Here is an 11398-nt window from a genome sequence, read left to right as displayed (position 1 = left end):
GGAAGGAAGGAAGGAAGGAAGGAAGGAAGGAAGGAAGGAAGGGAGGGAGGAAGAAGGAAGGAAGGAAGAAAAAAAAGAGAGAGAGAAAGAAAAAATTATATTCTAGAGAAACAATGCCTCTCAAACTCTCGTTTCTTTTTTTTTTTTCAAACTCTCGTTTCTTAGGCCACCTGTATTCTTCTTCAGAAAGAACTAGTATTACAAGTTTAACTATTCTACCAGCATTATTCTATGAATATTTGTGTAATATGCACATATGTATGCCATACATGTGTCTTTTTAACAAAATTGGCAGATATTCTTCTCTAATTTTTTAATACAAAACAATGTAACTTGAAGATTACATCAGTATGTATAGAGCTTCCTCCGCACTTAAAAATGCTTGGATAATAACCCATCGTGTAGATGGTACACCATAATTTATACAACCAATCTCTGAACTGGGCTTTACTTTAAAAAAATTTTTTAATGTTTATTTATTTTTTGAGAGAGAGACAGAGCACGAGAGGGGGAGGGGCAGAGAGAGAGAGAGGGAGACACAGAATCTGAAACAGGCTCCAGGCTCCGAGCTGTCAGCACAGAACTCAACGCAGGGCTGGAACTCACCAACCATGAGATCACGACCTAAGGTGCTTAAACAACTGAGCCACCCAGGCGCCCTGAACTGGGTGTTAAATCACAATCAACTTAAAGTGCTTTAGTGAATTCAAATTTACATTTGCATAGAGGGACAAAAGTCCTTCACATATTGGTAATAGAACAGTTGTCTGTGCGACTGGGGTTTAAGACATGTCTCATGAGCATGGCAATTTAAAAAGTGATCTTCATAAACACCTAAAAAATGTTATTATCCCCCTTTTGCAAATGGAAAAAGAGTTACAGAGAGTTTAGGGACATGTCCACATTTCATGTAGTAAATGAACAGCAGCATCAGGTCTCAATTTGGGGGGTTCAATATCTACATCCTAGTTTTTTTTCACTTCCACGTCCATTCCCAAACATAGGGCATGCTTTAAACACAGAAAGTTCTGTTCACCTATACAAAACACTAATAGGTAGCATATAACTAATTTGCTGCTTACAAATCAAAATAAATCTCATTTGACCAATACTACATTTCTCAATCTTTTGTAGCTAAAAGTTGAAGCTCCTCCTGGTGAAAAAATTGGATATGTGTATCAATACTTTCACCCATTTTTGCCAAAGTTTAAAATAAAAAATGAGAATAAGGAGGATGTAATGAAAATTAGAGGGCCATGTATGCTTTCCAGCTGTGTCACGGATCTAGATTTTAATGTGAGTATTATAATCATGTTCAAATTAGTTGTTTGACTATTTTCTAATATATTAATAAATCTGATTAAAATAAGATAAAAATGTTATCATGATGTTATAACTATTTGACTATTTTTTAAATTGAGTTTCTAACGCATAGTTTCCTTGCTTCATTGAGGCTTACATACTTGTGATTATAAGCCATCTTTTTTTTAGTTTTCTTTTAATTTTTTTTAACATTTATTCACTTTTGAGAGATAGAGAGAGAGAGAAAGAGAGAGTTCAAGTAGGGGAAGGGCAGAGAGAGAGGGAGACACAGAATCTGAAGCAGGCTCCAGGCTCTGAGCTGTCAGCACAGAGCCTGACGCGGGGCTCGAACTCATGAGTTGTGAGATGATGACCTGAGCCTAGGTCAGATGCTCAACTGACTGAGCCACCCAGGTACCCATAGGGCATCTTTTTAAGCTGTATTTCAAGTATGTAGTTATTAAACAAGTATGGTATTTAATATTTCAAGGAGTAGTGAAAGAGAAAATTAAGCTTTATTGCAATGAACAATGACATAAATTGGGCATTAATTATAAATTTTAAATAATATAATAATATAATAAATAAGTTATATATAAATGTTATATAAATATTCGTGTTAATTTTTATAAAATTCTGAAACTCTTATGATACAATTTTGTTAAATTTTTATGTGTTTATGTGTTTACTGATACATTTCTCAGATTATGGCCAACATTCAGATAATAATTTGGGAGGTTAACTACTAAAAATACTAAATATAGTTAACAAAACTAAGCAACCGGCTAACTACACTTAGTTAAATCTGGTTTCCTAAGCAACATTCCTAAGCAATATTCCTAAGAATACTGTTGGTTTGATAAAATATTTGATTGGAAAAAAGTATTCGGACTTCTATTAAGGACATGTTTGCTTGTTTTTTTAATCTGAAATCATGTCTCCGTTTTTTTTTCCTTCTCTAGAATTATGTTAATTCAGTTTAGTAATTACTGATCTGATTGGCACCTGCATGTACTGATTAAGTAAAACATATTTAAGCAAATGAATTATGACAATAACATGGTTAGTTTCAAAAATGAATAAAATGAACACACAGGATTCTACTCTTTTGTATTTCAAGTTGAAAACCAATGGAACAGAGTGGCCTATGCATAAAACTCTAGAAGCCAAAGCTACAGTGGTTCATTATTAATGACATAAAAAAATAAAATGCTTTCCGTGTGTTGTTTATATCTCACACGATATAATAAATCCTACTTTATTCAGATATCTTCGGAGCCTTCTCTAAGGTTTTGTATAAAATACATCCTCTTTCTTCTAAGCGTGAAACAAAGTGATTTTATAGCTGGCACTCTTTGGGTAAACTCTAAGAATGAGCAAGAAAGGGAAGTACAATTCTGTGAAAAAGTCATGTTGTGAATGAATGTGGGCAGCCCTTTCAATACTTTTGGTTATGAAGAGTAGGAAAGAGATAAAGGAGTAATGAGTTACAGGAACAGGGACTATGGTAAGGGAAGTAAGCCATTCATCTTGGGTACAAAATTTAAGAAAGCACCAAAAAACTGAATAATTCAGGCAAATGATAACTTGAATATAATCTTTTTTAAAATCAATCTTTTTAAAAATTAAAATCATAATGCATATCCATTATGAACAAATTTATAAACAAAAATTTAAGACAGAAACTGACTATGCACTTGTGTGACTTATCTCACTGCTTTACCCTCATCCTATTCCTGGCTGAATGGGGCACAAGGTGGATAGGAAGGTTTTTTGAAAGGTATATCCTCAGCATGTTTTGATTTTAAAGGAAAGGCTCCAAATGGGAGGGAAAGTGTGGAGAAACAGTAGATGTTAAATATTTGATGAATTCTGCTCTTACTTGGTATGGGACCTAGTGCACATATAGGAAATAAGCCTCAAACGGGAGCAGAAATAGCTTATTCATCATATTCACCATAACAGGAAGGAAGTAGGGAGTGTTGGTATAGATACAATACTGTCTGTGTCCATTTGTATGTAGATATTTCTCTCTCTCTCTCTCTCTCTCTCTCTATATATATATATATATACACACACATACATATATATTAATGTAAATGTATTTTCCTTATGACTTTCTTAAAAACATATTCTTTTCTTTACCTTACTTTGTTATAAAAATATATATAGGAGGGGCACCTGCGCGGCTCAGTCAGTTGAATGTCTGGCTCATGATTTTGGCTCAAGTCATGATCCCAGTGTCATGGGATTGTACCCCACATCAGGCTCCTCACTGAGCATGGAGGCTGCTTAAGATTCCCTTTCCCTTGGGGCATGTGGGTGGCTCAGTCAGTTGAACATCTGACTTTGGCCCAGGTCATGATCTCACAGTTTGTGGGTTCGAGCCCTGCATCAGACTCTGTGCTGATGGCTCAGAGCCTGGGGCCTGCTTCGGATTCTGTGTCTCCCTCTCTCTCTGCCCCTCCCCCACTAGCACTCTGTCTCTGTCTCTCTCTCTGTCTCAAAAATAAACATTAAAAAAAATTATCTTTCTCTCTGCTCTACTCCCCCACATGTGCACACTATCTCTTTTTAAAATAAAAAAATACAGTATATGATATATATAACTTACAAAATATGTGTTAATTGACTATTCATGTTATTAGAGAAGATGACGTTCTAGGAATTAGTAAGTTCCTGTCAACTAGTTTCCATTTTCTTTGCAATCTAAAATATAAGATATTAGGCTAAGGATGAGGGAGAGTGGCATTGCCAGTTAGTTACGAAAACACTGGAGAAATTTTGACAAGATTACACAAAACTCTTCCGTATCTTTCTTTTCCCAAATTCCTTAACATTACTTACAAGGCTATGTATGATCTATCTCTTCATACCTCTCTTTTCTCATTTTCTGCAACTAGCCCCATTCTTCACTTTGCTCCAGCCCCTCCCAACTCAGGGCCTTTTCACATGTTGCTGACTCTCTCACTACTACCCTGATCACTAATTCCTATTGATCCTCTAAGTCTCGACTTAAATGGTGCTTTGCCTAAGAGGCTTCCTGTAAAATCACCCCCCCCCCGCCAATTCTTTAAGCCTGCCTATTATCTCCCAACTGTATTCTATTACATCAGCCTACCTTTTCCTCCATGACATTGATTACCAGACAAGTAGTAGGAGTTATCACAGATAAATTTATTTTCTTATATAAATATTGTCTTATATGAATATCTCTTATATTGAGAAATAAATATTAGTTGGTATGAGAAGTGATGCTCTAGGGAATTTAGATAAGTAGGGAGAAAAGGGGATGAGAAAGGGTAGAGGGATTCAGAAAATTAAGATCTCAATAAAGAGCTAACTGTGTAAAACAGATGAAAAACTAGTGGTTTTCATTTAAAGTTAAATTGATTCTCAAGTCAAATTTAAGCAATTATATTTATTAAGCATATATATTGATATAATTTATATGTAATATAAAGTTATCACATATAAAATACCATATGTATCATATACAGCTGACCTTTGAACAACACAGGTTTAAAATGCACAGGTCCACTTATATGCAGATTTTTGCCAATAAATATATGTACAGTAGCGTAAGGATATTTTCTCTTCCTTATGATTTTCTTAATAACATTTTCTTTTTTCTAGCTTATTTTACTGTAAGAATACAGTATATAATACATATAACATAAAATATATATTAATTGATTTATGTTATCAGTATGACTTCTTGTCAATAGTAGGCTATTAGTGGTTAAGGTTTTGGGGAATCCGTTGTTATACACAGATTTTCAACTGCCCAGGGGTCTTAGCACCTCTAACCCCTGTGTTATTCAAGGGTGGACTGTATAATCAGTTGTGTACAATAATTTGAACATTTTCTTTTAGATAGATATTGTCTGTAGGTGTTTTTCCAAGTTATTATGTATCATATTGCACATTCTATTTATTGCAGGAAACGACCAACATGATTATAACTCATATGGTTATATTTAATTACTAAAATCGAGATAGGAATACCTATTTTTATTTCAGATCTTTCATCTAAGATTATATATATACATATATACATATATATATTTTTTTCTTTTAGTTATTGTCTCTGGATGAAGAAATAGTTCTTGGCAAAATTTCAAAAAAATGGGCTGGATTTATGAGGGAACTATTCACCAATGCTGATAAATTTGGAATCCAGTTTCCATTGGATCTTGATGTTAAGATAAAAGCACTGATGCTTGGAGCAAGTTTCCTCATTGTAAGGCTACTTTTATTTTATTTAGCTTAAAATCCTATTTTCTGAGATTACCATTGCACCTTTGCTAATATTTTTGCTCAAATCTAGATTGACCACAAATTGTATTTTTTGGTCTAGTTTTAAGTCCCCAAAATCATATCATGGATTTGGTTTTCACATTGCAAAGGGTGTAAAAACTAGTGTCCTGTAAACATGATCACTGAAGTTGAAATCCTTGATGAAAAATGAGACTAAATTGCTAAAACTAGGAACAAAATGGCTTGTTCATTGTAACTTACTGTTATTTCCTACAATTTAAAAATGTTATAAGTTTCTTTTTGTAATCACTGTTAATTTGGAAACTATAGATATGTAGACATTTTAAGAAGGAAAATATTGCTCTTGATTATATTAGGGTCTTTGGAGCCAAATGAACATAAGAAATTACCTTCATTCTCTAAATATTATGAAATGATAAAAAATGGCAAGAGACATATGCAGGTCTGGGTCACACAATGCCTCATAAATAGTATTAAAAATTTGGAGAAACAGAAAAAAAAACAGATTAAGTAGTATATTGAATATAACTGAAGAAAAAGGGAACAAAGAAATGCGGTAGAGAAAAGGATTCATAACGTAGTAGAGAGAGACAAATCAATATGATAATCAAGAGTTCCAAATAAGATACGAGAACAGGTAACTCCTAAAAAAAATTTCAGAACCAAGAAATATGAACTCAGTGATACATAAAGGACAAATATCCTAAGTAATATAATTTAAAATTAACATCTAAATAGATGCTAAGAGTGAAGCAGAATAGCAAAGAAAAATAAGTAACCACAAAGGAAAGACAAATCACCTGCAAGCAATGAGACTGACAACTGACTTCTCAACAGAAACAGTGGAAGCCAGAAGACCGTAGAATGATATCTTCAAGGTACTGATTAAAAAACAATCTTGGGACGCCTGGATGGCTCAGTGGTTAAGGTCCGACTTTGGCTCAGGTCACGATCTCACAGTTGGTGGGTTTGAGCCCTGCATCGGGCTCTGTGCTGGCAGTTCAGAGCCTGGAGCCTGTTTCTGATTCTGTCTCCCTCTCTCTACCCTTCCCCCACTCGTGCTCCCTCCCTCTCTCTCTCTCTAAATAAACATTAAAAAAAATCTTAACTCTCACATTCTATTTTCTTCAAGACTATATCTTAAAGATGAAAGTAAAATAAATAAATTTGCATATCAAGAAACCCAGATTTTTACAACACCTAGATTATTGTAAAGTGTATACAACACTTCAGGAAGAAGGAGCATGCTCTGAAAACGATCATCTGAGGTTCAATAATATTCATGAGCAAATAAAATGCTAGCCACATTTGTTAATGTAAACATGTTTTTAAAAAGAAAATAATAGCAAATATCTAATTTGTGAGGTCAAAAAAAAACAAAACAAAAATACTAGCTAATAAAAATATATGAGTTACGAGAAGTTATTAGAATTAAAATGTTCTAAGGTCTTTGTATTGTTCAGGAGATAAGTTAAATGTGCATGTTAAAATGTCATGGGTAATGAGTAAAATAACAAAAAGACTGGAAATTTGAAACTAGTATAGAGGAAAAGTGGGAATAAAATACCAGAAAGCAAATAAACCACCAAACAAACAAAACCCACAGTGGGGGAAAAAGGAGAGAAAAGCATGGAGAAAGTTGGGGCAAAAAGAAATAGAAAATTGAAATGGTAGAAAATAATTATTCAGTTATATCAAGATATCAATTAAATATGTTCTATACAATTTTGTTTACAATATTCACAATAAATGTAAATGGGAAAAACTTGCAAGTTAAAAAATAGAAATTGTTAGGTTAGATTTTTAACATTTTTTTTTTTTTTACTATTTATTCATTTTTTGAGAGAAAGAGAGAGAGTGAGCATGAGTGGGGGAGGGGCAGAGAGAGAGGGAGACACAGAATCCGAAGCAGGCTGCAGGCTCTGAGCTGTCGGCAGGGATCCTGATGTGGGGCTTGAACCCACCAACCATGAGATCATGACCTGAGCCGAAGTCAGATGCCCTACTGACTGAGCCACCCAGGCGCCCCTAAATTAGATTTTTAAATTATCCCCAGGTTCTTAATGGGTGACAAATCTAAATTAATGAAAAAAAATGTAAAGAAAGAAAATATGGGTAAATGTATAACAGAAAAATACTAACCACAAAAGCTAGTAAAGCTAATACAAAAAAATTTTATTTTAAGACAAAAAAACATTAGGGATAGAGATCGAGAAGGTAACTACATTATTAATAAAAATTCCATTCAAAAGAAATATAATAATTCTTGACTTTGTGCCCCTAAGATCAATGTTATACAATGTTTATCAATATTTAACATTGAGAAAAATGTTATATTGTTAGAGAATGACAAGTTCATCATAGTGGGAAATTTATGCACCCCTTTCGATTTTTACTTGGTGTAGGAGACAGAAATATAGTAAAATTATTTAAAATTTGAACCAAAAAAAGTAAGGTTGATTTAATGGATGCATGTAGAACTTTGTGTTAAACAAGTAGATAATATAAGTTGTTCTCAAAAAAAGGTTTTTACAAGAATTATTCTCATAATGGGCCAAGAAATAAGTCTCAACAAATTTCAGGGAACTGGTATCACTTGGACCTTGGTGTCACAGCAAATAACATTAAATTAGAAATTGATTGGGGCGCCTGAGTGGCTTGGTCGGTTGAGCGTCTGACTTCGGCTCAGGTCATGATCTCACCGTCCGTGAGTTCGAGCCCTGCGTTGGGCTCTGTGCTGACAGCTCAGAGCCTGGAGCCTGTTATGGATTCTGTGTCTCCCTCTCTCTCTGCCCCTCCCCTGTTAATGCTCTGTTTCTCTCTGTCTTAAAAATAAATAAACGTTAAAAACAAAAATTTAAATTAGAAATTGATAAAGATACACATTTTAAAATATTTGGTATATATAGAAATGTGTACATAACTCAGGGGTAAAAAGTAACACATAATAAAATTTTAAAATATATCAAATTGTATACTAACTAAAATATTACACACCGAATCTTTTGGGATGCAAGTAAAGTTAAAGAGCAATGTATAACTGTAAATACTTGCTGAAGAAAAGAAGAAAAGTGGAAAATTAATGAGCTAACTTTCATCTCTAAAAGGTTTGTAAAAGAACAGAACAAACCCAAACCAAACATAAGGAAGGAGATGGTGAATTATTGACCAAAGATAAATGAACAAACAGCACCCACCCCTGGTCTCTAGATGGAAAGAATTTTTAAAGTAAATAAATCACAAAGTAACAAACTACTAAATTACAATACCTTAAACTTCTGTACCTTAAAACAAATTATAATATTAAATATTTAATAGCAAACAATAAAGGAAATATGTGCTTCAAATATGACCAAGGAATAAATAATATCCTTATATTAATATAAATTTTATTTAAATGAGAAAAAATATCAAATTCCCAACAGAAATGGAAAAGGAATATAAAAAATAATTCATACAACCATTAAACAGAGAATACAAATAACCAATAATCATAAGAAAATGTTTTCAAAAACATATGAAGAGAAGCAAAAAAAGAAAACAATGAAATACCCCTTTTCATTTTTTCTAATGACAAAGTCTCAATGCTGATGAAAGTTTAGGAAATCAGGCAGTCATGAGCTACAGGTACAATTTTGGGGAACAAACTGAAAACATCCATTAAAATTTTTTTTTCCATTAAAATTTTTAATGTTCATATATTTCATATGCTTTACCTTCTTCTAAAAAACTAATACAAATGCAGAAAAATAATTATGTGTACTCTAGTAAATAGCAATGTATACTCTCTGTAGCAAACATCACTCTAATAAATTAAAAACCTAAAACAACCTAAAATATACAGTATGAGATTTATTAAAACCACATTATGAGACATCTCTAAAACAGAACGTTAAAAACTCAAACTAAACGTTCAATAAATGAACTTTAATGGCATGAATACTCAGAATATATTATGCAGTAAAAATAATAGGTTATAAGCATATTATTATACCAATTGTGTGTGTCTGGAAAGACTTTGAATCAAAATATTAGTGGTAGTTTTGCAAGGATTGGAAATACAACGTTTTCCCTTCTCTATTCCTACACTTTTTTATATTAAGTATACATGATGAAAAAGTATACAAAAAATGAAGTAGAATTAGTTGCTGTTCTCTAAGGGCCTTTATATTCAAATTTATTATGTTCGTGTGTTTGAGAGTAGACAAATATTCATTCTTATTCCCTTAGAAGTTGCTTTCTTATAGATTTGATTCTCAGAATTCTCTTTTAATAGGTTTTATAATCATGTTATTATAACACAGGACCCTAAAATCACTCTCATGTCTAAGGCCTGCACCTTAAAAACCAACCTAATTACATTCCTTTTTCATTTTATTCTAGGACTACATGTACTTTGAACACTGGCCATAAGTTTTGCCAGCTTTCAGCAAAATTAAACAACTTTCACTGAGAATATTTAAATAAAGTTTTATTTCACTATAATTATTTGTATAAATTTCTTCTGCATAATAAACCACACCACAATTTAGGAACTTGAAGCGATCATTTTATTTAGCCCAGGATTCTGCTGTACAGTTCTCCAGGTCAAGACCTTGTTCACTCTTGCGTGTACAGTCAGTTAACAGATTGCTTGGGGACTCTCTCATCCCAGGTGGCCTCATTCATATGTTGTCCGAGACAATAGGAGCACCAAGCCTCGTATTTTACATCATCTAGGAGGCTAGCCAAAGCTTCTACACATGATAACTAACTCTGTTACAAAGGCATCAGGAACACAAGCTCAATGTTCAAGCTCATTTCAAGCCTCTGCTTCAGTTATGCTTACTAATGTCCCATTGGACAAAGCAGGTCACACAGCCAAGTCCAGATTCAAGGAATGGAAAAACAGACTCAATTTCTTTATGGGAGTCTCTGCAAAATACTACTTATTTGCAGCACAATATATTATTGTGACATTGTATAATATCACAATTAACAGAACAGGTGATGTTTCTTGATTTATGTTTGTTATAGACTGAATGTTTGCGTTCCCCAAAATGCATATGTTGAAATCCCCAGTGTGATTGTATTTGATAATGGCCTTTGGGATATGGCTAGGTCATGAGAGTGGAGCCCTCATGACAATGGTGCCATTTTACAAGAAGCACCAGAGAACTCCCCTGTGCTTTCACCATATAAAAACATAGCAAGTCACCAAACTCCACACCCAAAAAACAAATAATCCAGTGAAGAAATGGGCAGAAAACATGAATAGACACTTCTCTAAAGAAGACATCCAGATGGCCAACAGGCACATGAAAAGATGCTCAACGTTGCTCCTCATCAGGGAAATACAAATCAAAACCACACTCAGATATCACCTCACGCCAGTCAGAGTGGCCAAAAATGAACAAATCAGGACACTATAGATGCTGGAGAGGATGTGGAGAAACGGGAACCCTCTTGCACTGTTGGTGGGAATGCAAACTGGTGCAGCCACTCTGGAAAACAGTGTGGAGGTTCCTCAAAGAATTAAAAATAGACCTACCCTATGACCCAGCAGTAGCACTGCTAGGAATTTACCCAAGGGATACAGGAGTACTGATGCATAGGGGCACTTGTACTCCAATGTTTATAGCAGCACTCTCAACAATAGCCAAATTGTGGAAAAAGCCTAAATGTCCATCAACTGACGAATGGATAAAGAAATTGTGGTTTATATACACAATGGAGTACTACGTGGCAATGAGAAAGAATGAAATATGGCCCTTTGTAGCAACATGGATGGAACTGGAGAGTGTGATGCTAAGTGAAATAAGCCATACAGAGAAAG

The 11398-nt window shown here is 33.9% G+C and overlaps 1 protein-coding gene across 2 annotated transcripts in view; it reads left to right on the top strand.

Annotated features, from left to right (window-relative positions):
• Nucleotides 1-10383, top strand: part of LOC121033340 (phospholipid scramblase 1-like) — a 31186-nt gene extending 20803 nt beyond the window's left edge. The window contains exons 5-6 of one of the 2 annotated variants that reach the window (XM_040479535.1): nucleotides 5384-5545; nucleotides 9967-10068. In XM_040479535.1, the coding sequence (XP_040335469.1) occupies nucleotides 5384-5545; nucleotides 9967-9996 (192 nt within the window). In that variant the 3' untranslated portion in view covers nucleotides 9997-10068. Of the gene's footprint in view, nucleotides 1-5383; nucleotides 5546-9966 lie in introns of both variants that reach the window. The other variant, XM_040479537.1, reaches the window with a different exon arrangement.
• The last annotated feature ends 1015 nt before the right edge of the window (nucleotides 10384-11398 follow it).

Source organism: Herpailurus yagouaroundi, unplaced genomic scaffold (assembly GCF_014898765.1).
Source record: "Herpailurus yagouaroundi ecotype Mexico unplaced genomic scaffold, PumYag 159, whole genome shotgun sequence".
Classification (NCBI taxonomy): Eukaryota; Metazoa; Chordata; class Mammalia; order Carnivora; family Felidae; genus Herpailurus; species Herpailurus yagouaroundi.
This window is presented reverse-complemented; position numbering and strand designations above follow the sequence as displayed.